Source organism: Mytilus trossulus, chromosome 9 (assembly GCF_036588685.1).
Source record: "Mytilus trossulus isolate FHL-02 chromosome 9, PNRI_Mtr1.1.1.hap1, whole genome shotgun sequence".
In the NCBI taxonomy this organism is placed as follows: domain Eukaryota; kingdom Metazoa; phylum Mollusca; class Bivalvia; order Mytilida; family Mytilidae; genus Mytilus; species Mytilus trossulus.
In genome coordinates, this window is record NC_086381.1 from 5,459,382 (window position 1) to 5,486,554 (window position 27,173).

The 27,173-nt window shown below is 32.3% G+C and overlaps 1 protein-coding gene across 1 annotated transcript; it reads left to right on the forward strand.

Annotated features, from left to right (window-relative positions):
* Positions 1-2,403: 2,403 nt before the first annotated feature.
* Positions 2,404-23,878, forward strand: LOC134685019 (uncharacterized). Its single transcript, XM_063544366.1, has 4 exons — positions 2,404-2,515; positions 4,193-4,472; positions 5,571-5,723; positions 21,251-23,878. Exons 1-4 carry the CDS (start codon positions 2,421-2,423, stop codon positions 22,085-22,087), a joined length of 1,365 nt encoding a protein of 454 aa, XP_063400436.1. The 5' UTR covers positions 2,404-2,420; the 3' UTR covers positions 22,088-23,878.
* Positions 23,879-27,173: the final 3,295 nt, after the last annotated feature.

Here is a 27,173-nt window from a genome sequence, read left to right on the forward strand (position 1 = left end):
GAATACATAAGAAAATAAAGGCAACAAAATCAGATAAAAAATCGGATACTATCAAAAAGCACCGATCCTTAAAACACCAAGTACAACAAAAGCTTAGAACATCGTACTGGAACTACATAGAAAACATTATAATCGAAGATAGTAAACTGAAAGACAGTAAACCAAGCAAAAAATTTTGGTCATTCATAAAAAAACAAAAAAGTGAAAATATAGGTGTATCACCACTAAAGGTAAATGGTATCACAAAAACAAACCCCCAAGATCAGGCTGAAGCACTTAACCATCAGTTTCACTCAGCATTTACCACACCTAAACCTTTGAAATTATCTCACATTTGTGAACTAAAATCATTAAAATCAGCAACACATAAATTTGAAATGAAGCAAATAAACATCACCCCAGAAGGAACATCTAAATTACTAAAAAACTTAAACCCATCAAAAGCTATTGGTCCAGACAAAATATCACCTCATTTTCTAAAAGAAGTTCATCATGAAATCTCACCTATAATATCTGACTTGTTTAATTTATCAGTAAATACAGGCACAGTACCAAACGACTGGAGAGAGGCCTTGGTTACACCAGTTTTCAAAAAGGGAGCACAATCTAAACCTGAAAATTACAGGCCCATCTCTCTAATCTGTATCCTTAGTAAATCACTAGAACATATAATAGTATCATCCATAATGAAACATCTAGACATTTACGATTTACTATATCCACTGCAGCATGGTTTTAGATCAAAAGTTAGCTGTGAAACACAACTTTTAACTTTTACACAGCAAATACTGGATTACATGGCAAACGGTAAACAAACTGACGTAGTTGTCATGGACTTCTCAAAAGCGTTTGATAAGGTGGACCACCAAAGACTTATCCTAAAACTGAAACGCATGGGAATAAATAACAAAACAACAAATTGGATAGAGGCATGGTTATCGCATAGATCACAAACAGTGGTGGTTGACAGTCACACATCAAATAGTTGTCCTGTATTGTCAGGCGTTCCCCAAGGGTCTGTTCTCGGGCCATGCCTGTTCTTAATTTACATTAATGACATGCCAGATAACCTCAAAGGTAATGTTCGCCTCTTTGCAGATGACACTATTGTGTATCTAACAATCTCATCATTAGATGACTGTCACACCCTTCAATCAGACCTACATAAACTGGAACAATGGGAGAAAGAATGGCTTATGTCCTTTAACCCAGACAAATGTGAAATCATCTACATAACAAGAAAACATAAACCAATCATCTATAAATACACATTACATAATCATATTTTAAAATCAACAAACAAAGCAAAATATCTTGGCGTTTCCATTACAAACGATCTGACATGGAATTCTCATATAAATGACATCACGAACAAAGCAAATGCATCACTGAGATTCATAAAAAGAAACGTCAAAACTAACAGCATAAAAACAAAAGAACTGGCTTACAAAACATACGTAAGACCAAAAATTTAATATTGTAGTGTCGTCTGGGACCCCTGGCAGAAACAACAAATACATAAAATTGAAATGGTACAGAGAAGAGCTGCCAGGTATACACTCAACCAATACAGCTATCAAAGCAGTGTAACAGCCATGCTTGAACATCTAAGATGGCCAACATTACAACAAAGAGGAAATCTTGCATCCGTCACCATGCTATACAAAATTCAACACCAATTAGTCTCCATCCCAGTAAATACATACCTAATACCATCTAAAGAACATAAATTCATACAGCCATTCTCTCCCACAAACTATCATTTGTATTCATTTTTTCCTAGAACAATAAGGTTGTGGAATACCCTACCATACCAAGTAGCCTGTAGCCCAGACTTAGAAGCTTTTAAGTCTGGTGCAAAACCACATATGTATTGCTAAATCAAACCATGTTTTTAACTATATACAAACATTTTAAAAAAAATGTTTTTTCTTGCAATTATTGTAAATATGTTTAGTTTTAATTTGTTTCCCTAGCATGTGCCTTCTTGTAATCTTCAACATATTGAAGTTAAGAAGTATTATGTAGATGTTATGTAGATGTATAGTGAGGTTTGGAGCATTAATAAGGTGAATTCAGGAGACAGTTCATTTTTGGACCTAACTTGAAGTTCTGAATGTGACTAGTTCTTATATACATAAATGTCTAGATAACAGAAATAAGATTTGATCTTCTTAATTATAACATATTATTACATTATGCTGTAATTCAATTTAATAATGACAATAATGTACGGAACTTATATGTTTTTTTTAAGGATTGCAAGAAATAAACATGTAAGAAAAAAATAATGTTGTGTCTAACCTGTTCTTTAAAAAAGCAAAATAACGAGGTTTATTATATATTTCTCCTCAATTTACAAAAAAAATATTAATAAGATAAACCACCCATACAACTTTATGTCTGAAACTTAACGAAGTATGGCCGACGTAGCTGTGTGCCGAAACAACCTAGTATTCAATATGGCGGAGAGAGAGAGGGATCGAAAGTGCGACTATCGCCAATTCAAAAAAAGGTTTGCTAACGGCAATAAATTACACGACGTCATACACTTTTTTTTTTATTGAAAAGATTATTTGCAGGAACTTCATGTGTACACATAGTAACCTATCAAAAATGGACCAGTCGCCCAAATGGTGTAGTGTTCCTTGGCCTGTCTACCCTGTTTACCATCGAGTTTATATGAAGCCTGCTGTTCAAGAGTTTAAATGTGAAGAACTGAAGTTTTGACTTCCGAGCTGAGTTAACAAGCAGGGCTGTTTACTGCTCTCCCAAGTTTTCGAGACGTTTCGGCCACACATCCAGTTCGCCACAGTACCAGTTCGTCCATAAAGATGCATTAGCATGTTTAGATAGTTTGTTCTCAAAATAAGGAATCTGCGTTAAAACATCAGCCTCCTGATATCTTCAGAAAATATTTTTATTTCATTTGTAAAATTAAAGAGGGGGATAGGACCTTTATCTGGACTCCAGGATCAAGTGTTTTTAAGCACAGGATTTTGGTATTGACCATTTTCGGGATCCAGATTTTTTTTCTTCTAAAATTTGAAACCTCATACCCGGCCGCTTGACCTTTTGACGCATACAACAATCTCTTTTCCATTGTGGCGTCATATATTTTTTTTTATGACGTCAAAATTTTACGGGAACCTGTGTGATATTTAGTAATGGCGGACAAATAGCGATAAGGTGTATGAAACTCAGTTTGATTTCATAATTTTGTTTTTACAAAGTGTATTCACTATTGGGCCGGGTTCTTTGATATGCCAAATCTCTCCTTCTATTTAATTTTTTTGATTTTTGGGCCCCGTTTTCAAATTGGTTCACATTATTGTCCAAAGGGTCCAAAATTAAACATTTATTAAAAGTTCTTTCGTCAGATATAATACGTGCAACATGGGGAACTTTGTTCTTTTGTTTTGATGAGGACCTGATTAAACTGGAGATTTTTAATGATTTAAGATAGATTGGGTGTCTTCCCCATCTTGGATTGTAAAATAGCAGAAAACAATTGGTCTGTGTACATCTTCTACAGTGTTCTATGAAATGTGCAAATTTTGAGAGAAGAAATTAATTCATTTATAACACTTTTCATCTACATTGTGTAAATGAAGAAATTACATGTGCTTTATCATATTTTTGGACTGTTATCATGGTTATTTACAAATACAAAATATTTTTTGCCATATAAGTGGAGATAACTCAGATAATGTAACTTTTATAAATGAAGGAATGTGTTATGAATTTTCCTATTTTGTTTTGTAACAAGAAACAAGTCTCATGACCCTATTCTTTCTTTTTCTTTTCAGCACATTATAAGAGCTATCTTCTCATATTAAAATTTATTTTATCTTGAAAAATCTATTTTGTTATTTTCTTTCTATCACAAAAAAATGGATTTTCCATGTACAATTGTTATGTATAATCTATACCAAATCTTAACTAAGAAAAAAATGTATCAGCTACAAGTAAAAAAATCCCATATAGATTTCAATAGCTCTGGATCACCTTACATGCTGTACTGCCTTCGATATTGAGCAAAACTTTATCATACTCAATATTATATATATATGCTAAAAATGTGACAAAAAGTGTCCCGGCATGGACTTGTTGAGTCTATTTTCTAAAATAAATTGTCTGCTTGTGACTTTTGCTTTCCAATATAAGTTAATTATATTTATTTTATATCTAGAAATGGAGGAAGAGTACCATGTGTGTCACTAGGAAATTCTTATTTGGACAACAATGTAACAGGGGAGATAACTGGAATATGCTTTCAAAAAGTTGATGAGGGAAAAGTAAATCCAGTTATAGACACTGATGAGTTTTTGAAGGTTGATTGGCCCTGTGCTCCATCAAAACCTGCAGTACAACATCTATATTTAGAATTAGATTATCATTCAGTACCATCTCAGAAATGGCTTTTATTTGCAGATGTTATGGCAAACTTGAGAATAGCTTTACTTGTTCAGGTAATTGTCATGTATAACTAAGTTAGAATGACTTTCACAAAGTATGAGTTCAGGTATCCCCAGGAACATTGTCACTGTAGATGAAGGGGGAAATGAGGCTGATACGTCATCAAAAAGGAAAAATAAGACTAAGGGAGAAAAAAACTTTCATTTTTCCAAACTGCCAAAAGGAATATTTTGTCGTCAGGGTTTTGAAACAGTTGCTCTCATCATCAGTAATTTCCAATTTGGAACAAGTTGAGGTAACAACATTTTTTTATTGATAAGTATATAGACATTCAAAATTATAGACAATTGATTTCATATCAGAAACAAAGTGAAAGCATTGAAGACTGATCTATTTTATTTCAAAGGAACAACATTTTATGCAAACCAATCAAATTTATTTCTTTCACCATTGATTCATGTTCGTACATCAAAAAGATTCTGATTTTCATCAAAATGAATTTGTTACTTCATGTACTTAATTAAAACATGACTAAAATTGTCTATATATAGTTTATGTTTGATCCATTTATTGCATTTAAACCCTCATATTCCTTCCTAAATCACTTGTCAAAGTTTGTTTATTTGTAAATTTTTGTAAGCTGCTATTGCATTTAATGCTACCCTAGGATCAGGATCAGGATTTAAGATAATAACTACAGATGTATGCTTGGCTCAGCTGACAGAATATTAACATGATTAATGAGCAAAAAATATGCATTCCATATATGCACTAATAGACATATAGTTAGATTCTCTTAGGTACAAGACAAGTACATACATATTAAAAAAGAGACCGAGGATTCCAAGGGACATTCAAAACTCATAAGTTGAGAGAAACTGAAAACTCAATGGCAAAACCGAAAGACAATAAAATTAAATCTCAAGACTGAGTAGCACAAATTAAACCCCACCAAAAACTGGGGGTGATAAAAGGTGCCAAGGAAGGGTAAGCATATCCTGTTTCGTTGTTTCAAGCAATAAAAATCATTAAATTTGATGTATAATCTGTCAATATGTATTTTAGATGACCCCTCAATCATTTGTCAATCTGTCAATATGTATTTTAGATGACCCCTCAATCATTTGTCAATCTGTCAATATGTATTTTAGATGACCCCTCAAAATAATGTTGCTCCAATGACTCTTTATGATGGTTTTCACAAAGATGTGTGGCAAGGTGCTGGGAATAATATACCATACTCATCAACCACTTTACCAAGCAGAATTGCTGATGTACTTCCAATTGTAAGACAGGCTGGAGAGGTAAGGCAACAGCTTTTGGGAAAAGATGCCTGCCAAGTTATCTTATGGCCTTTAAGCAAATGTTAAGGGAGTTGGCTTCTCAGTTTCAAAAAACATAATTAACTTTATAAAACACCAGCATATATAAATAGCTTTATTTATAAGAGATTTATAAAAGAATGAAAAGAGCCAAAAAAAGTATAAAGGTCACCATGCTTGTTTTCTTTTGAGATATTAGCCATTGAAATTTTGGCGGGACAATGTTTCCCTTGACTTTTCATAGCTCTATCATTCATGTCATTGACAAATTTAAGTCCATGTATCAGTGATCAAGGTTAAAGGTAAAAGTTGCATGATTAGGTTTGTTCCTCAGATACTGTAAGCAGTATGTCAAATATATTTGGTGTATGGAATGATTGTAAAGTGTACATGTTAGTTTGCAAGGTTTCATCTGACCTCGACCTCATTTTCATGGTTCATTGGTCGATGGCATGTTTTTGTGTTTTGGTCTGTTTTTCTAATTCTCTAAGCAATAGGTCAACTATGTTTGGTGTACATGGAATGATTGTAAGGTGAACATGTTTGTCTGGCAGGTGTCATTTGTCCTTGACCTCATTTTTATGGTTCATTGTTCAATGTTTTGTGTTTGTGTTTTTTCTTATACTTTAGGCAATAGGTCAACTATATTTGGTGTATGGAATGATTGTTAGGTGTACATGTTTGTCTGGCAGGTGTCATTTGTCCTTGACCTCATTTTTATGGTTCATTGTTCAATGTTTTGTGTTTGTGTTTTTTCTTATACTTTAGGCAATAGGTCAACTATATTTGGTGTATGGAATGATTGTTAGGTGTACATGTTTGTCTGGCAGGTGTCATTTGTCCTTGACCTCATTTTTATGGTTCATTGGTGAATGGCAAGATTTTGTGTTTATCTGTTTTTCTTATACTATAAGCAATAGGTCATTTGATGTATGGAATTAATTTAAGGTGTACATGTCTGTCTGGCAGGTGTCATTTGTCCTTGACTTCATGTTCATGGTTCAATGGTCACTGATAAGTTTTTGTGTTTTGCCTTTTTCCTAAGATACTATAAGTAATACATGTAATAGGTCAACTATATTAAGTGTATGGAATGAGATTGTTAGGTGTACATGTCTGTCTGGCTTGGTTTATCGGACCAGGACCTCATTTTCATTTTCATGGATCATTGATAATTTTAAGTTTATGTGATACTTTATCGTTTAGGAAGTCCTGTCAACATTAAATCCATTTAAATGGTCAGTAAAGCAGGCGAGACATTTCAGCATGTGCACTCTTGTTGTTGAATATATCATATATCATGTTAGATTCTTGTCTATTTATTGTAGTTGGACTACAATGAGAATACACATTATTCACATTTATTCGAATAAAGAGTATCCTTAGAAATGAAGTGTTCTCTTTAGGAACTTTTTTTTTTGGGGGGGGGGGGGGGGGGATGATTGGACTTCTTAAAGACACTTGAGAAAAAAAATACTCTAAAGAGGGATATATGATAAAAAAATCAAACATAGTTATTTTGCGATTCTTTTTGATATTATGAGAAAACTATGGTTATAAACACTGTGATAAGTACAGAAATGCCATTTTACTATGAGGTCATCAACATATTCATGTAATTAGAATTAACAAATTTTGCTAAAAACAGTTATTATCATGATTATTATTAAATATTATTAATATACATAACAGTTTGATACCATGGATACAGTATTGTTTCTGACTGTTTTACTTGTTCATGTCTTTGTTTTCTTTACTTTATTTACCAAATTGCAATGGCTGTTATAACAATGTATCATACTTTGAACAATAGTTAGATTAGATATCATTCTCTGACGTCATAATTAGCATCAATTTCAATTTTACAACTAACACAAAGAAAGAAGGTGAGTTTCCATTGTTTTTCAGAACTAGAAACATATAGGTCTTATGTCAACACATTTTGTAACATTATTATTATTATAATGTTATGATGAATATGATATCTGACTAAAATATTTTAGTTTTTTAGATTACTACACTTTATTTCTTTCAAGCCTAAATTTGGTAAAAATCCAGAAGATTTGGAAATTTTCATCAAATTAGTATCAGAGTAATATAAAAATAAGGAGATGTCGTAGGATTGCCAATGAGACAATGCAAGTATCCACCAGAGTTCAAATGACGAAGATCAATTATTGGTCACTGTACGACCTTCAACAATGAGAAAGACCCATATTATATAGCCAGCTATAAAAGGTCCCCACATGAAGAACATGTAATAATTCAATCAAGAAAACTTAATGCCTATTTTATACAAAATAATTTACCAAAAACATATATGACAGACATGAACCAACAACAGCAACTGAATTACGTATAGGCTCCTTACTTGGGACAGTGGCAGGGTTGAACATGTTTGAAAGTGCTCAACCCTCCCCTAAACTTGGACAGTGGTGTTACAGCACAACATAAGAACAAACTATGAGAATCAGTTACAAATGGTTTAACTCAGTAAAATGGGTACGAAGCACAAATACACCAACTTACAAAAAATAAACACTTAGCTCACCGATGTAAGGGCATAATTTTGGTGTAAATTCAAATGTAACTTTTGAAACGTGAGACACAATTCGTTCTATTTCAATTGATAACTTTTGAGTTTGATGCATTTCCGTCCAAAACTCTGGTTTTAGTGAACAACATTTGTGAGTTTAGGGGCGTCATCACTTCCATTTCAATGTTGAGCGAGTGGTTGGAAAACTAGAATTCTATGTTGTACAAATCATACAGCAAATTGAATTCTAAAAATTTGACAATCAGCACTGCTGTCATTAGGGAATTGTCATTAAGTACCTACAGAACAACCATTATTTCTAGTTTATCCTGCACAATGACGATTAATAAGACGCTTGATGAACGTAAATAGTGCAGGGATACAGGCAACCCCCTCTATCTGGTAAATGACGTCATAAAGGCATGCATAATGGAGATTTTTTTTCTGGTTGAACTTAAAAGTGGTCTATTTGTTGCATGTTAATTCATCAACTTGAAACACTCTTCATTCTTTTAAAATAATCACGATAATGGTATTTAGAGTCATATAAGGCCGTTATCATACTGTAACTTTACTCCTTTTCTAAACAGGTTATTAATAGTTAAAGGTAAGATGGTGTTGGTTAAATTGCAAAACTTATTTCAAGAAAGTACCATTTGTTAAGTCATTTTGTTATTATTTATATAATGAAAATACATTAACCAGAATTCGTACTTTCCTCGAAGGTAATTATCAGTATTCATTACAGCCATGCTGTTTACTATTACTGTTCTAGACCAATTTGTCTCTTAAATGTGAATTCAGTATATAATTAATAACAAAATGAATGAACAAATGGTACTTTCTTGAAATAAGTTTTGCAATTTAACCAACACCATCTTACCTTTAACTATTGATAACCGGTTTAAAAATGGAGTAAAGTTATTGTGTACATAAACACAGGTGAAAGTTTTCATGTAAACAAAAGTAATTATATAAAATGTAAATATTCTCAAGCTAACAAGGGAGCTATTAAATAACTGTTAATTCCAATATTGCCACAATACTTACCCCCAGTCAAAGCCTAACATACTAAATTGACATTCTTTTTTTTTGGGGTGGGAGACCGTTTGTATGTTGACATATGTTTTTGTTTTGTTTTATGATCAATTTGAAGTATTTGTATGTTTATACATGTTTTTAAATTCTTCTAGAAAAGACCAAACTTCTGATAATCATTTCTAATGCGAACATTATGTCTTTTCATGTTAAATGTGTTTTTCTTTTCTTTCTCTTTCTCTCATGTAGGTCATATAGAATGTAAAGTATAAATAGTCGCTACATCTCATAAGAAGTTTGTTATTGACTCTGTTCATTGTTTTTAGTTTTATTTTGATTCATTTTTGGAAAATGACGCAGTCATTGTTCCATAACTGCCGACCTGATTTCTCTGCCTACCGCGCTTGGTTTCGTATTTACTAATTTCAATACAAACTGGAATGTGCTTGTGTTATCATTATGCATGAGCATTGTGTAGTAATCAGCCAGGAACCAGTTTACAAACTAACTGGTTTCTGTTTGTATTCCACTACAGTCGAACAAAGTGTTGTAGTTTGACAGGAACCAGTCCAGAATTTTGTAAACTACAAAACGTAATCGGTTATTATCATTCCGTTTTGGTGTTTCATACCGACTTATATGGTTTGAATAAGCTTAAGACCCTTCAAACATTAATGTGATGGGTATATTTAAGACTGTTTTACAAAAGGATGAAACTGTTTTGCTTTAAAAGTCGTACTATAGTGATATATGTTATGTACGGATTTCCACTCTCACCGGTTAATTTTTAGCTCACCTGACCTGAAAGGTCAAGTGAGCTTTTCTCATCACTTGGCGTCCGTCGTCCGTCGTCCTGCGTCCGTCGTCCGTCGTCCGTAAACTTTTACAAAAATCTTCTCCTCTGAAACTACTGGGCCTAATGTTACCAAACTTGGCCACAATCATCCTTGGGGTATCTAGTTTAAAAAATGTGTCCGGTGACCTGGCCATCTAACCAAGATGGCCGCCATGGCTAAAAATAGAACACAGGGGTAAAATGTATATTTTGGCTTATATCTTTGAAACCAAAACATTTAGAGCAAATCTGACATGGGGTAAAATTGTTAATCAGGTCAAGATCTATCTGCCGTAGAATTTTCAGATGAATTGGACAACCCGTTGTTAGGTTGCTACCCCTGCATTGGTTATTTTAAGGAAATTTTGCAGTTTTTGGTTATTATCTTGAATACTATTATAGATAGAGATAAACTGTAAACAGCAATAATGTTCGGCAAAGTAAAACCTACAAATAAGTCAACATGACCAAAATTGTCAGTCAACCCCTTAAGGAGTTATTGCCCTTTATAGTCAATTTTTAACAAATTTTCGTCAGTTTTTATAACTTGTACAAAAATCTTCTTCTCTGAAACTACATGGCCAAATTAAACCAAACTTGGCGATAATTATCATTGTGGTATATAGTTTGAAAAATGTGTCCGATGACACCGCCTACCAAACAAAATGGCCGACATGGCTAAAATTAGAACATAGTTGTAAAATGCAGTTTTTGATTTATATCTTTAAAACTAAGACATTTAGGGCAAATCTTTCAAGATTTAAATGTCCATCAGAATAAGATCTATCCCCTCGCAAATTTTCAGATGAATCTGACAACTCGTTATTGGGTTGCTGCCCTAAAATTGGTAATTTTAAGGAAATTTTGCAGTTTGTGGTTATTATCCTGAATACTATTATAGATAGAGATAAACTGTAAACAGCAATTTTGTTCAGCAAAGTAGGATCTACAAATAAGTCAACATGATAAAAATTGTAAGAGTACCCCTTAAGGAGTTATTGCCCTTTATAGTCAATTTTGAACAAATTTTCGTCATTTTTGTAACTTGTACAAAAATCTTCTTTTCTAAAACTATGGGCCATATTAAACTAAATGTGGCCACAATCATCACTATGGTATCTATTTAAAAAAAGTGTCTAATGACCCCACCTACCAACCAAGATGACCGACATCAGTAAATACAGTAACAGGTGAGCGACACAGGCTCTTGAGAGCCTCTAGTTTCTTTTACAAGTGCTTTTGAAACTTCCTGTTTAAACATCGCAAGTTTTAAAATTGTTTTTTGAGTGAATTAAACTTATTTTAACAATCACGAAGCGTTCGGGAATCATTTCAAGCAGTTTCTTCTTCTCTTTGATGATGGAAAATAGGTTTTCTCAAGAAAATACCGCAAACGATAGCAGAGGAATTGAAACGTACAAGTCAAGTCGGCACCTGGTTAAATTGGCATCTAGTCAAATCGGCACCTATTTGACGTCAATTCGGCTTCCAATAATATTTATTATAATATTTTCTATTCAATTAATTAATAACTGTTACCAAGTACATAGTGAATATTAGGTAAACAACGAAACCAAAGTGAATATGTTGTTGTGTATAAAAGTAAACAACGAAGCTATTGTTTTAACCATTAGACAATTATTAAAACAAGAAGTTTTCTTGCGCATACAATAAAAGGGAGTTTTTGTCCATCTTACATTTAAAATTACGCGTCAAGTGGTAGTACTCATTAACCAAACATATTAAAGACCTAGGATATTTTGATTCAAGGTCCATGGTTTGTGACCTTGAAATTGAGGTCAAGGTCATAGGTTAATAGGACGTCATAAAGCCATAGGAACTAACATTTTAAACTGATTTTTCATATTTCAATAGAAAAATAGATCTTTTCTAGTGGAAAGACTTCAATTGTTCTCTGAACAATTTGTTTTTAATTTACTTCATATTTTGTGGGAGAAGGGGGTTCAGACTATGTGGTATCAGGTCTGTTTGCGCCCAATACACTTTCGCACCTCGCACGTTCACACCCAAGGTTCGTTCGCACTCTACTCATTCGCGCCCAATTTTAATTCAAATTCAAGTTGAATAATTGGAAAATCATGATTGTTGTTTTAAATTGCTTTGGTGTAAATACTGAATGTATTTATAGCTTGGTATGAGTAAAACATTGAAGATTTTAAAGGGAAAACACAAAAGATAATTGTTTTTAAGCCCTTTGATCTGAAACAACGAAACAATAAAATATAGGAACCAAAATATAGCAATCCACTATTATAACCAAAACATGATAAAATTTATTCAACACACAGAAAAAAAATAGTCAGAATCTCACTTCATTATGAAAGAGGTCAATGAAACAAAGTATATTTTTTGATTGAGTTAAGTCTGCTAATTGATATTTTATTATGGAACGCCACGACTGCCTTATGTTAATAATCAGCATTATACGCAGTGTTCACAGCATTATATGAAGTGATCACAGCATTATATGTAGTGCTCACAACATTATATGAAGTGATCACAGCATTATATGCAGTGCTCACAGCATTATATGCAGTGTTCACAGCATTATATGCAGTGTTCACAACATTATATGAAGTGCTCACAACATTATATTAAGTGCTCACAACATTATATTAAGTGCTCACAACATTATATTAAGTGTTCACAACATTATACGTTTTTTGTTGTATGATGAGCTGGATGTATGATGAGATTTATGAATGATGAGATCATTCGGTAAACTTCGTTTTTTAGCGGAAATTACCGAATCCATAATTGGTAAATTACGGTAATGCCCAGCAAACAAATTTAAAAAGTTATTAAAATCATGTTATCATAAGGTAGCATACAATATTTAAAACTGATTGAAATAAGTAAGGAAAAGATGAAACTGAGAGGTGAATGATTGAAGTAGTTCTGTTCGTCGTAAGAAATACGAATGGCAAAATGTAAGTTAAATAATAAAAAGGAAAATTTGTATGATATATTCTCGAGTTCATTTCCTACTGAAGAAATTTAGCAAGGTGCCACTTTATAGTCCGTGCTCAGTTTTAAAAAGCTTAATTACCTTTTAAATAAAACAGTCAGCTTTCTATAACACATAGGTGCCATATTACGCTAGCTTATATATGTCATGTTAGAGTCATTTTTGGCATCGATTTCAGAATTTGGCATTTTTACATGAATAAGTAAAGCATTTCACTGTAGGTGTTAAACATAACTTTACATCAATTATTCCATTTTTTACAAGCTTTTTAGCACGGCAAGAACTAAGATTGTCTTCTAAATATGATCAGCAGTCTTATATAGAAATTTAAACTTTCATAGAAAAATTTACCCTTTCAAGACCCTGTTTAACATTTTCTTTGAAAGTTATCATCTCTTATGAAAATTGAGTTTGTGGGGATGAATAAAACGTTTACTTCGTTTGTTCGTCAGTTTGCACGGTACATATATATATAAAAGTGGTATGCTTGCCAATGAAACATCTTTCCACAAGCGACAAAATGACATCACAGAAATTTTAAACAGCTAAACGGCCACAGTACGACCTTCAACAATGAGGAAAGCCCATACCGGATAGTCAGCTATAGAAGGCCCCGAAATGATAAACGAAAAATATTCCTAATTTATGTACAAACAAACGATCGAAAAACTAACATGTATATAACACATTAATTAACAAACGACAACCACTGAAATAAAGGCTCCTCCTGACTTGGGACGGCCACATATATGCAAAATGTGGCGGGTTTTAACATGTTAGCGGGATGTTGGTATCCTCCCTCTAACCTGGGACAGTGGCGTAACAGAACAACATAAGAACGAACTATGAAAATCAGTTGTAAAAGGCTTGTTAGTTTTCTCGTTTTAATTGTTTTACATGGTCGTATCGGGGCCTTTTATAGCTGACTATGCGGTATGGACTTTGCTCATTGTTGAAGGCCGTACGATGACCTATAGTTTTTAATGTTTGTGTCATTTTGGTATTTTGTGGATAGTTGTCTCATTGGCAATCATACCACATCTTCTTTTTTATATTAACTCATTAGATGGGTACAAATATAAATACATATGATCTAACAAGAAAATAGAGTGAACGTGCATGTGGGCGGGTACTTGTATATCCCAACAATAAAAAGACACTATAAGTACTGATCTGAGAGTATATATAACTAATATAGTACCATGCTGTTGATAAAAAAAATAACATCACTCCAGACCCTTTTGTTTTCCACATAATTAATATTGCCAATAATTAAGAAGTTCCGGGTCGAATCGATACCAATAATATATTCACCTGTTAACTAATACATTATCTGTACGTTCCGCATCTGACAGGAGTACCACGAAACGCTGTATTTAAGATTTTGCTATATACACGGGTCGTAATCACAGGGTTGAAACTACTTAATTCAATCATTGTCACATTGTTCCCGATTGTAGTACTTTAATCAGTATGACTTTCTAAGATGGCAATACGAATAATAAAAATCTGGACTTAAAATAAGGCGTATAGGTACAGCATGTACAGTTTTCAATTTGTTAGACGTAAAAACAGCGAATCAAAGATTCAATTTTTTTCATAACTCATAAAGGACAAAACTGTTGATTAAAAAATAGTCCTTTCCAGAGATTTTTGTTTTCCAAACAAAATCAATAATACCAATATTAAAGTGACAAGTTCCAGGTCGACGGGTTCAAACAGAAAGATGTTAAAAGCAGAGAAAACTTCATCTTATAATCGGCATGACTTTATCAGATGACAATACCAATACTAAAATAAGGCTTACGCATAGTTATATTCTTTAATTCAGTCACAGACCCGCGATATCACGGATGTGTTCTAGTAAATATATATACATATTTAAAAGTTGTGAATATGGTGAAACTAATCCTCAAAATAAGTTTAAAATGCCCTGCATGGTGTGGAATAAACTTGGGTTACATTGATAATACTTCTTAATTTACTTATTTCATTCCGTTTTAAATATTGTATAATGATCACATATATAATAACTAGAACACACCCGCGAAATCGTGGACATATACAGCTTATGAACTGTTGTAGAATGATTTTTTGTAAAAGATATTATGTATTGAGAATTACATAAAAGGTATCTCCCTTTTTTCAAAGTTCGATATTTGTTTCCTTTCTGCTAAATTCAATTATATTCGTGTTTCTGGCCTACGAACACAACTATTCTTCTCCTTTGCTACAAATTACAATGCTTCATTTGGTAAAAGCCAAATCAAATTAAAAATTTGCACCGTTTCAAACATGAAATAAATGTAACTGCTTATATATAGACCATTATTAGTCTAAAAAATATGCTTCTATGATAATCCATCAGTGCTTTTTTTTTAGAGAGCCTTATAATATTAACATGTCAATGGTAGGATTTGAATCATGTATAAATAACAAATACCGACTAAGGCTAATTTGAGGGGTTGTCAATCGGAGGGGTCCTGATCGCGAAATCCCGGGCTTTAAACCATGAAATCCCAAGATGCAGATTTTAAAGAAATTCATATCCCGAAATCGAAAAATATATTCCCGGATCCCGTGAGGATCGATCCCCAAATCCCGAGCTTAAAAACTCCCGATCCCGACGCACCGAAAAAGGTCCTGCCTCCCTCTAATCTCTATCTTACTTTCATTTTTGCCAAATCACTATTTTCCATTTTAACAATAAATAATATATAGAAGAATTGACAGAATACAGAGAGTCTCTATATATATTAAAGTAGTATAATCATAGTTTACATGTAGATAAACGCGAAAAATATTTGTCCTTTCTAAGGGATATAATAGTTGTGATTTTTGCGATCTAAACACCATGATATGGAGAATGCTCTACGATTGGTTGTACTTGTGTCACATGTTTTACTTATTTTTAATATAAATGCAACTGGTATGACCCCTTGAATAGTAACCGACCGTGCAAGGGCTGTATAGCCAGTCAAGGTCGTTAAAAACTTCCATTTGCAGGCCTCTACATTAATATTTTCTCTAACTTGTCCCTTCGGACAAGTGGCAAGAAAATCAGCTTGTCCGAACTCTTAACTTACTTGTCCGAATTCATAATTGAAAATCTAACATATTGATGATTTATGCAATAATAACACTTGGGCTTTGATTGTACCTAATAAAAGGAGCATTTTGTAATGTTATATGAATACCACATCAAAATACATTTCATTATTTCAGAATGAAAGTTTTTTTGCAAGACTGTGTTCTCTGACTCAATGTCATTATCATTTGTCAATCATCAAATCATCATTTCTTTCCAAACCACTACGTTCCCCTATGGACCTATTCATTCTTTAGTAGTGGTATGGGTTAAACCAAGGATGTAAATACACCTGGCCACCTTGAACATGTATATGAGTAAACCTTTTTAATTTATTGATGATGACAAAACAAGCTTTAACAATTTATTTTGATTTGTATATACATTGATATATGATCATGAAGTACATACACATTTCACTAAAAAATCTGCCTTTTTAGATTTTATTTATTTATTTATTTTTCATCTTATAAATTTTTATATCATAGATCTTATCAAATAAAAACTCTTTTAATATATTGTTATGCATAAAAGCAAAATCAAATGAAACATACTTTAATTTAATATTTAAAAGTTTAGGTAAAACTCCATATGGAGGTGCTCCTAATTCAAGGAAGCTTATACTAAGAAGATACATTAACATTGGTTTCTTTCCCCTTACTTATATCCCCCTGGTCAATGGCTGCCAGCATGTTCAATACTTTAAATCAGAGACATATTATACAAGTTTTATATGTCTCTGGTTCAATCAATGAATAATTATTTCATCAAGTATGATCAATAAAACAATCATTCATATTTTTGGGGAATGTATAAGTCTTGAATTTGATCTATTTTTATCTGACCTTGATTTTTCACTTGTCCCATCGGACAAGTAGTATGGTGAATCTACTTGCCCGACACCTGTGTCCACTTGTCCCGGACAATCGGACAAACGTTAATGTCGAGCCCTGATTTGTTGAATAGTATAATGTTATAACATTAAAAAAAAACAGTAGACAGAATACAGAGATTCTCTATATATTAAAGAAGTATAATCGTAGTTTACATGTAGATAAACGCTTTCAATATAAATGCAACTGGTATGACCCCTTGAATAGTATAATGTTATAACATTTAAGAAAAAACAGTAGACATAATACAGAGATTCTCTATATATTAAAGAAGTATAATCGTAGTTTACATGTAGATAAACGCGAAAAATAATTGTCCTCTCTAAGGAGGTATAATAGTTGTGCTTCTTGCGATCTAAACACCATGACATGGAGAACGCTCTGATTGGCTTATCTATTTTTATTTTTTTGTTATCTATCATACGATTGGTTGCATTTGTGTATGTTTTAAACAGGAAGTCTTATCTATGACTAAAAGTCAGTCTGATGACGGAATCATTTCCGGACTCCTTTTTTGTCATTTTTCTCCCAAAATAACTCAATCTGAATAATCATAAGAATGGATGACAAATGCGACTATGCATGTTACCTATAGGACACAGAGGCATGATGATTGATTTATTGTGGAAGGAAGAGAAGCGACACCCAAAATGAGGTCTTCTCGTTTAATAGTATAGATAACTGTTTAAATTTGTTTGCTGGGCATTAATTTACCGTAATTTACCAATTATGTTTTCGGTAATTTCCGCTAAAAAACGAAGTTTACCGAATGATCTCATCATTCATAAATCTCATCATACATCAATCTCATCATACAACAAAAAACGTATAATGTTGTGAACACTTAATATAATGTTGTGAGCACTTAATATAATGTTGTGAGCACTTCATATAATGTTGTGAGCACTTCATATAATGTTGTGAACACTGCATATAATGCTGTGAGCACTGCATATAATGCTGTGATCACTTCATATAATGTTGTGAGCACTACATATAATGCTGTGATCACTTCATATAATGCTGTGAACACTGCGTATAATGCTGATTATTAACATAAGGCAGTTGTGGCGTTCCATATTTTATCGTATGTTTTTATATGTTGTGATGTTATGCTATTGTTTCAGAAAAAGGGAGAAGGTTTGGGCCCATTAAAACGTTTAATCCCGCTGCAAATGTTTGCACCTGTCCTAAGTCAGGAATCTGATGTACAGTAGTTGTCGTTTGTTTATGTAATATATACGTGTTTCTCGTTTCTCGTTTTGTTTATATAGATTAGACCGTTGGTTTTCCCGTTTGAATGGTTTTACACTAGTAATTTTGGGGCCCTTTATAGCTTGTTGTTCGGTGTGAGCCAAGGCTCCGTGTTGAAGGCCGTACTTTAACCTATAATGGTTTAATTTTTAAATTGTTATTTGGATGGAGAGTTGTCTCATTGGCACTCACACCACATCTTCCTATATCTATATAGCAATACACTAACCAAAACATGATTAAGAGTTATTCAACGCTAAATAAAACGTTGACAAAATACCACTTTATTTAGAAAGGATTATTATTATCTTTAACAATACGCTATCCAAAACATGATTAAGATTTATTCAACAACAAAAAAAATGCTGTCTCACTTTATTTTGAGACAATGACAACAATTATACTTATAAGAAAACACTTGCTTACAGAGTTATTAAACACAAAACCAATTAAGATTAGTTGCCAACATGTAGGGTGTGAAAGTGAAAGGGGGCGAACATGAGTTGGCGCAAACGTGAATGGGCGCGAATGGACCCGGATTCAGCCTATGTACCAGTGAGAAATATAGAAGCCTTTCCACGGGATTTATTTGTACAATTCAGGTAGTCTTGACCTATTCATTTGTCTTTAAAAAAAAACCAGCCAGTTGGCACCTTTCACTTCACACACACACATATACGAATATCAATTATATGCTTACGAGACATGTTGCATTGTTAAACAAATTACGGTATGTGAAAATCAAGACTTGCATAAAAACTATCCCAATATTAGAGACAGTGGCGTCATTTTTCTTCAGAGCTTTCAGCTCTTTGATTTATACAACTGCAAAAAAGTTTAGTTTAAGTGAATGGATCTCTATGAAATTTTACCAGAAGGTTCAATACTACAAAAGAAAGGTAGGGATTGATTTTGGGGGTTATGGTACCAACAGTTTAGGAATTGGGGGCCCAAACAAGCATTTTTCTAAATTCAAGACAATAACTTGTGTGTAAGTGTACAGATCTCTTTGAAATTGTACTACAAGGTTCCATACCACAAAGGGAAAGCTGGGATTGAGTTTGGGGGTAATTACTCCAAGAAGATTTTTTTTTATACCAAAATTTATATAAAAAAGAGATAATTTTGGGTCCTTATTGTTAATTTTTCCAATCACTTGGCGTCCGGCGTCCGTTGTCTATTGTCGTTGTTAACTTTTACAAAAATCTTCTCCTCAAAAATTGTTCATCAGGTCAAGATCTATCTGCCCTGAAATTTTCAGATGAATCGGACAACCCGTTTTTGGGTTGCTGCCCCTGAATTTGTAATTATATGGAAATTTTACTGTTTTGGTTTATTATCTTGAATATTATTATAGATAGAGATAAACTGTAAACAGCATTAATGTTCAGCAATGTAAGATTTACAATTAGGTCAACATGACCGAAATGGTCAGATGACCGCTTTAGGAGTTATTGCCCTTTATAGTCAATTTTTAACCATTTTTCGTAAATCTTAGTAATCTTTTACAAAAATCTTCTCCTCTGAAACTACTGTGCCAAATTAATCCAAACATGGCCACAATCATCATTGGGGTATCTAGTTTAAAAAATGTGTTCGGTGACCCGGTCAACCAACCAAGAAGGCCACCATGGCTAAAAATAGAACATAGGGGTCAAATGCAGTTTTTGGCTTATAACTCAAAAACCAAAGCATTTAGAGCAAATCTGACTGAAGAAAATTGTTGATCAGGTCAAAATCTATCTGCCCCTAAATTTTCAGATGAATTGGACAACCAGTTGTTGGGTTGCTGCCCCTAAATTTGTAATTTTAAGGAAATTTTGCTGTTTTGGTTTATTATCTTGAATACTATTATAGATAGAGATAACCTGTAAACAGCAATAATGTTCAGAAAAGTAAGATTTACAAATAAGTTAACATGACTGAAATGGTCAATTGACCCCCTAAGGAGTTATTGTCCTTTATAGTCAATTTTTAACAATTTTCATAAAATTTGTAAATTTTTACTAACATTTTCCACTGAAACTACTGGGCCAAGTTCATTATAGATAAAGATAATTGTAAGCAGCAAGAATGTTCAGTAGAGTAAGATGTACAAACACATCACCATCACCAAAACACAATTTTGTCATGAATCTATCTGCTTCTTTTGTTTAATATTCACATATGTATACCAAGGTGAGGGACACAGGCTCTTTAGAGCCTCTAGTTATTTTTTCTATGTCAATGAGGAATGTTCCAGGATGGTAATTCAGATTCTTTCCCATTTTGTTTCCCTGGTCCTTTGATAGCGTACAATTTGGTATTGATTTGATCATTGTTGAAGGCTGTATGCATGGTGACCTGTAGCTGGTGATTAGGTCAGTTTCTCAGATACTATTTAGTTTATATACATTGTAGATTTACAGTATTTTGTATATAGATCAATGCAAGGTGTACATGTATTGTTAGTCTGACCTTGACATAATTCTCATGGATCATTGATTATTTTCTTAATAGTAAGACCTTTTAAAATTTTAAGGCTTTCAAAATCAGTTCAGCAGGTGAGACTTTTCAGTATGTATGCTCTTGTTTGAGATCTCAACCTTCCCCCTTTTGATCATGATCAAATGACTTATAAACGGTGCATAAACATACCCACAATCAAAATCATTACAGTAAAAGCACTGAACTGTATTATGGTATGATAGATAACAAAAACACAAGTAGAAACAAAATAGACAGTAACATTATAACTACTTTAGTATTTCAGAGAATGATTCCAGTTACTTCAAACAAGCTTGAAGTACTTAATTTGTGTAATGAACTCACGCTGTGCTACATACTGACAGTATTCTTAATTTTCATTAAAACTTGTTATAATAATCATTTTTCAGATTAATACATTGGATATTCAGACAATACTTCATGCTATGCTGGAAGGGTTTCATTCAATGGGAGAATTAATGATGAAATTCTTTATAGATAATATTTTAAATGTAACAGTTTTTGGGGAGACTGACAATTATACAGTTATACCACCATCAAATCCTTCATTTAACAGCTCAATAGAAAATGGAGTCCTTCACTGCTTAGTTTATGGTTGTGATGAGGATCAGCTGGAATATGAAGAGTTAAGACATCAAAATGGTCAAGTTCAAGGTAGAGAACGGTTACGTCAGAACATTTTGCATCCTAAATCTAATGGTTTTAGATCCAGGTCAAGGTCACGTTCTCCATCACCTATAGGGAACGATATCTTGTCAGACATTGAAAACACAAAAAATTGTGATCCAAATACAGATATTGATATGTCTTTTTTGCTTGAAAATCCAGGAGACTTCCTTGTTAAGCCTTATTTATTACACAAGTACTTTGAGCCACATAAACCACATCTTGTTCTGTTAAAAGATACGGTTGAAGAAAGGCAAGTAAAAATTCTAGTGGACATATCATCTTACAATAAATATGGAACACATGTATCGTTTGCTACACATTTGAAGCGATCTACTGAGCAGTGTTTTCAGCAGTGTATGGCAGGTCTATCCTTTAACCAGGAAGAAATAGCAGGACTTGTTGTAGTACCTGATGGAATGAAACTCATGGTTGTTAATAAAGTTGAAAATGAAAATAATACTTTTTCTTATATAGTTAAAGAAACAAACCTTGTCAAATGGAATGAAAAATATGAACTTTTTTGTATAATGCAGAAATTGATTGATTGTAGCTTTTAGATATAAGAAAATATTTAGGTTTAACTTCAACTTGTATTCTAAATATAAATTTTTAGACATTAATCATGTTACTGGAAATTTAACATATTTTTGTTAAATTTTGTATCCCAAAGTCATCATTAACATAAATGAATTATTTTTCATCTGATAGACAATATTTAGAATACTTCCAATAAAATTTGGGTTCTGGTTAAGAATGTCCTTATAATTCATTGTAATTAGTAAAAATTTGCCAAAATTGAAGTGTTTAACCATATATAAGGGAGAAATTCAAAGTAAATGAGGCACAGCATTTTTGGCCAATTAACTTAATTTACAGACAGTCTGGATGATTTGAGGTACATCATATCATGTGTCATGATATTCTGCACTTGTATACCAAATATCTAAGATATACACAATGTATCTTTCAAAATAATGAATTGGCATTCGAAAATGATGCTATAAATGTCAGGAGTGCAACACCTTTTTGTGACATAAAAAAATATACTTTTCAAAGTCTTGCTTTTTAAAATGAAAAGATTTATACCAAAAGGCAGCTGTTGTTTCAATAACTTCAATGTATATACCTTTAATTTCCAATAATGATGAAACATTTGAGGCATGTGAGGTCACTTTTTCTCAACTCAAAAAGTGTAGTACCCTGTCAGGAGTGCAACACACAAAATGACCAAATTGTATAGAATGGTGTATTTTTAATTCAAGGATTGTAATGTATGTATGAAAGATATTTAAACTTTTAAACAATTTCTTATTTGTCCAATCAAACAAATATGTCACTGCTTGAGCTCACATTTGTGAGAGCCAATTTAATGGGCATACCCTACATGGCCAGAAGTTAAACATTTTGACTTTTGACAGTTACCAGTCAAAAACAATCACTTCAATATAAACTTTTACTTTATTTTTCTGAAGAGGCAGTATATGAGACTAGATTCCTGTAAAAAAGATGACAGAAAAAGATTTTATTTTTCCAATAGGGCTATTTATTCTATGTCATGAGTGCAACACTTTTATAATACAATTATTGAGCTTTGATATTTTTCATTAAGAAGTACTTTTATATGTAAATTATTGTCAATGCACTAATTCTTATCTATAGCAGAGGTGTTTTAAGCAAAATTTATTCATATGATACAGTTTTTCAATTGAAATTATATTGATAATACACGATTTCTGCTATTTTTCATTATATTTGTTGTTTCTCGTTTCTTAGATAAAACATTACTTAGTGAATTAATCCTTGAACAGAATTATGAATGCAAAACAACCTTTTATAGTTTTAGTCCATTTTATAATTGTTTTACATTAAAAGTGTCAGGAGTGCAACAGAAACAGGTGAAATGATGGTATATTTCTATGTATGCATAAAAGATGGTATATTTCTATGTATGCATAAAAGATGGTATATTTCTATGTATGCATAAAAGATGGTATATTTCTATGTATGCATAAAAGATGGTATATTTCTATGTATGCATACAATATGCATAACAGATGGTATATTTCTATGTATGCATAAAATATGCACAAAAGATGGTATATTTCTATGTAATATGTATGCATACAATATGCATAAAAGATGGTATATTTCTATGTGTGCATAAAATATGGTATATTTCTATGTATGCATAAACGATGGTATTTTTCTATGTATGCATAAAAGATGGTATATTTCTATGTATGCATAAAATATGCATAAAAGATGGTATATTTCTATGTATGCTTAAAATATGCATAAAAGATGGTATATTTCTATGTATGCATAAAAGATGGTATATTTCTATGTATGCATAAAAGATGGTATATTTCTATTTATGCATAAAAGATGGTATATTTCTATTTATGCATAAAAGCAAATTTAATAGATATTAATGCCTGAAATCATATATGTTTGCTTTGAGAATATTTATCATTTAATATAAGTATCAGAATCAATTAGTGATCTACTTTAAGTACTTTTAGAAATCAAAATTGAAATAACTTCAAATATTTTGGCAATTTTTACATTTTTATTAGAAAAATTACAAAATTGTAGCCAATAAATGAAGAAAAATTCCTTTACTATGATTTTTTTTAGTATAAATGTTAGATTCATTGTTCTTTAGTTTATGTATTTTTCATTTAATTGTTGTACTTAAACATCAACTTATTCTATATTTCATATTTTTCTATCAACTGTTGTATATGGTAAGTGTCAATTTTTGTTTTGAACTTTTCTCAAAAGATGTTATGCAATGTGTTCATGTTAAAGTTTTTTTTGTTATATCCTGTTAATAAAAATGTTGAATTTTTAATTATTTCTTGATTTTATTGTCGAGCCTGCAACTTTTGTTGCAGAAAGCTTGACATAGGGATAGTGATCCGGCGGCGACTACGGCGGCGGCGGTGTTAGCTCACTTCTTAAAAGCTTTATATTTTAGAAGGTAGAAGACCTGGATGCTTCATACTTTGTATATAGATGCCTCATGTTACGAACTTTCTGTCAGTCACATGTACAATGTCCTTGACCTCATTTTCATGGTTCAGTGACTACTTGAAAAAAAAGTTAAGATTTTTTGTAATGTTAAATTCTCTCTTATTATAAGTAATTGGATAACTATATTTGGTATGTGCTTACCTTGCAAGGTCCTCATGTCTGTCAGACAGTTTTCACTTGACCTCAACCGCATTTCATGGATCAGTGAACAAGGTTAAGTTTTCGTGGTCAAGTCCATATCTCAGATCTCAGATACTATAAGCAATAGGTCTAGTATATTCGGTTTATGGAAGGACTGTAAGGTGTACATGTCCAACTGGCAGGTGTCATCTGACCTTGACCTCATTTTCATGGTTCAGTGGTTATAGTTAAGTTTTTGTGTTTTGGTCTGTTTTTCTTATACTATATGCAATAGGTCTACTATAATTGGTGTATGGAATGATTGTAAGGTGTACATGTCTAGCTGACAGGTGTCATCTGACCTTGACCTCATTTTCATGGTTCAGTGGTTATAGTTAAGTTTTTGTGTTTTGGTCTGTTTTTCTTATACTATATGCAATAGGTCTACTATAATTGGTGTATGGAATGATTGTAAGGTGTACATGTCTAGCTGACAGGTGTCATTTGACCTTGACCTCATTTTTATGGTTCAGTGGTCAAAGTTAAGTTTTTTAGTTTTGGTCTATTTTTCTAATACCTTATGCATTAGGTCAACTATATTTTGTGTATGGACATATTTTATGATCTTTATGTCGGTTATGCTGGGTTTATTTGACTTTGGCCTCATTTTCACGGTCCATTGCTAAGTTTTAAGTGTTTGTGTGTTTTGGTCTGATTTTCTTTATTTACTAGTATAAGCAATAAGTCAACTATATTTGTTGTATTGAATAATTGTTAGCTGTTCATGTCTGCCTGGCATGATTCATCTGACCTTGACCTCATTTTCATGGTTGATTGATCAATGTTTCCTTTTCTTGGTTAATGTTGAGTTTATGTGACAGTTGTAATAAAGCTTTATATTAAGGTCTATCAAGATAGTATCAAGGATTATTAAAGAAGGCGAGACATTTCAGTGTGTGCACTCTTGTTATATTAAATGTTATGAAACACATGTACACTTAAGTGTAATTATTACCTTAAAGTAATATGAGCGTATGATGCTGTGAATTTGGTAAAGATTGAAGGACTTTTAGAAAAATACTACTGTGAAATAAATTTATATGAAATTGGCCCTATCGCTTTTCTTTTTGATTCAAACAATTAAAAAAAAAATGTAGTGACAACTCTCTACCAGAGACCACGTTATGTAAACTGGAACAACTATAGGTCACCGTACAGCCTTCAACAATGAGCAAAATCCATACTGCATAGTAAGCTATAGGCCCCGAAATGAAATTGTAAAATCAATTCAAACTAGAAAACTTAAAGGCCTGATTTATGACCAAAACAATAAACGAACAACAAATGATATACATCAACAAACGACAACCACTGTTACAGGCTCCTGACTTGGGACATGCACATACAGAATGTGGAGGGGTTAAACATGGTTACTGGTGCCAAACCCTACCCTAACCTGGGACAGAGGTGAAACAGTACACCATAAGAACAAACTATAAAAAGTTTGATTATATTAGTTTATTTCATTATAAAGAAAAACACAAAATAATTTTTTCTATTGAGTCTAGTACAATCCAGAATCCTCCTAGTACTAGTAGATATTGGAATTCCGATTTGTACTTGATTTGTAGTTTAAACATATTTTATTTGTTAAAGTACAAATTGGATGGATAAAACACAAGTCAAACAGACTTATGAAGTCCTCTCCATTTAACATTTATAGCAATATAATACAAAAATATATGTATGAGCATGGATGTATAGAATGGTATATCTCTCTCTATATATATATGGATCAAAAGATGGAAAATTGAAGAAAAAAGAAAATAATAATAATACAGAAAAAAATAAAAAAATAGATAAATAAAAAAATGAATATTTAGAGAACAGAAACACAAAAAAAAATTAAAATACAAAATTAAAATACAAAATTAAAAAATGAAAAATAAAAAGGACAAAAAAAGGGGGAATAATTTTACTTAGATGACGATGTGTGTGTGATCATGATTTGGTATCTAGACAATTTGAAATCTTTCCGAACTTTTAATAAACTCGAAGACATTTTTGAAAATGGTTTGGTTTTGCTCTAGAGAAAGAAGACAACTACCCGAGGTTAGTAGTTCTATGTTATTTTTACAATCATTTGGAAGCCAGCGCAGACTTTAAAACATTTTATTTCGTATGTCTGAATATAATATACATTTAAAAAAGAAATGATAGGAATCTTCACGATTAACACCACAGCGGCAAGAAGGGTCAGAAATAATATTGACCTTATATAGATCATAGTTTAAGGATGATGCAAAACATCGAAGTTGGGTGAGAATTATATTCAATTTTCGATTTCCAAATTCATATTGCTTCAGTACAAAAAAAAAAAAAGAGTAAAAACACAAGAATACCGAACTTCGAGGAAAATTCAAAAAGGAAAATCAAAAATCAAAAGGCAAAATCAAAAGTCCAAACACATCAAACGAATGGATAACA

What these genes read in the sequence shown, in the direction of transcription:
- LOC134685019 (XM_063544366.1), top strand. Translation starts at nt 2,421, where the DNA reads ATGGCCGACGTAGCTGTGTGCCGAAACAACCTAGTATTCAATATGGCG. An exon ending in TATCGCCAATTCAAAAAAAG is followed by an intron (nt 2,516 to 4,192) that starts GTTTGCTAACGG and finishes TTTTATATCTAG; the next exon opens with AAATGGAGGAAGAGTACCAT. An exon ending in TTGTAAGACAGGCTGGAGAG is followed by an intron (nt 5,724 to 21,250) that starts GTAAGGCAACAG and finishes ATCATTTTTCAG; the next exon opens with ATTAATACATTGGATATTCA.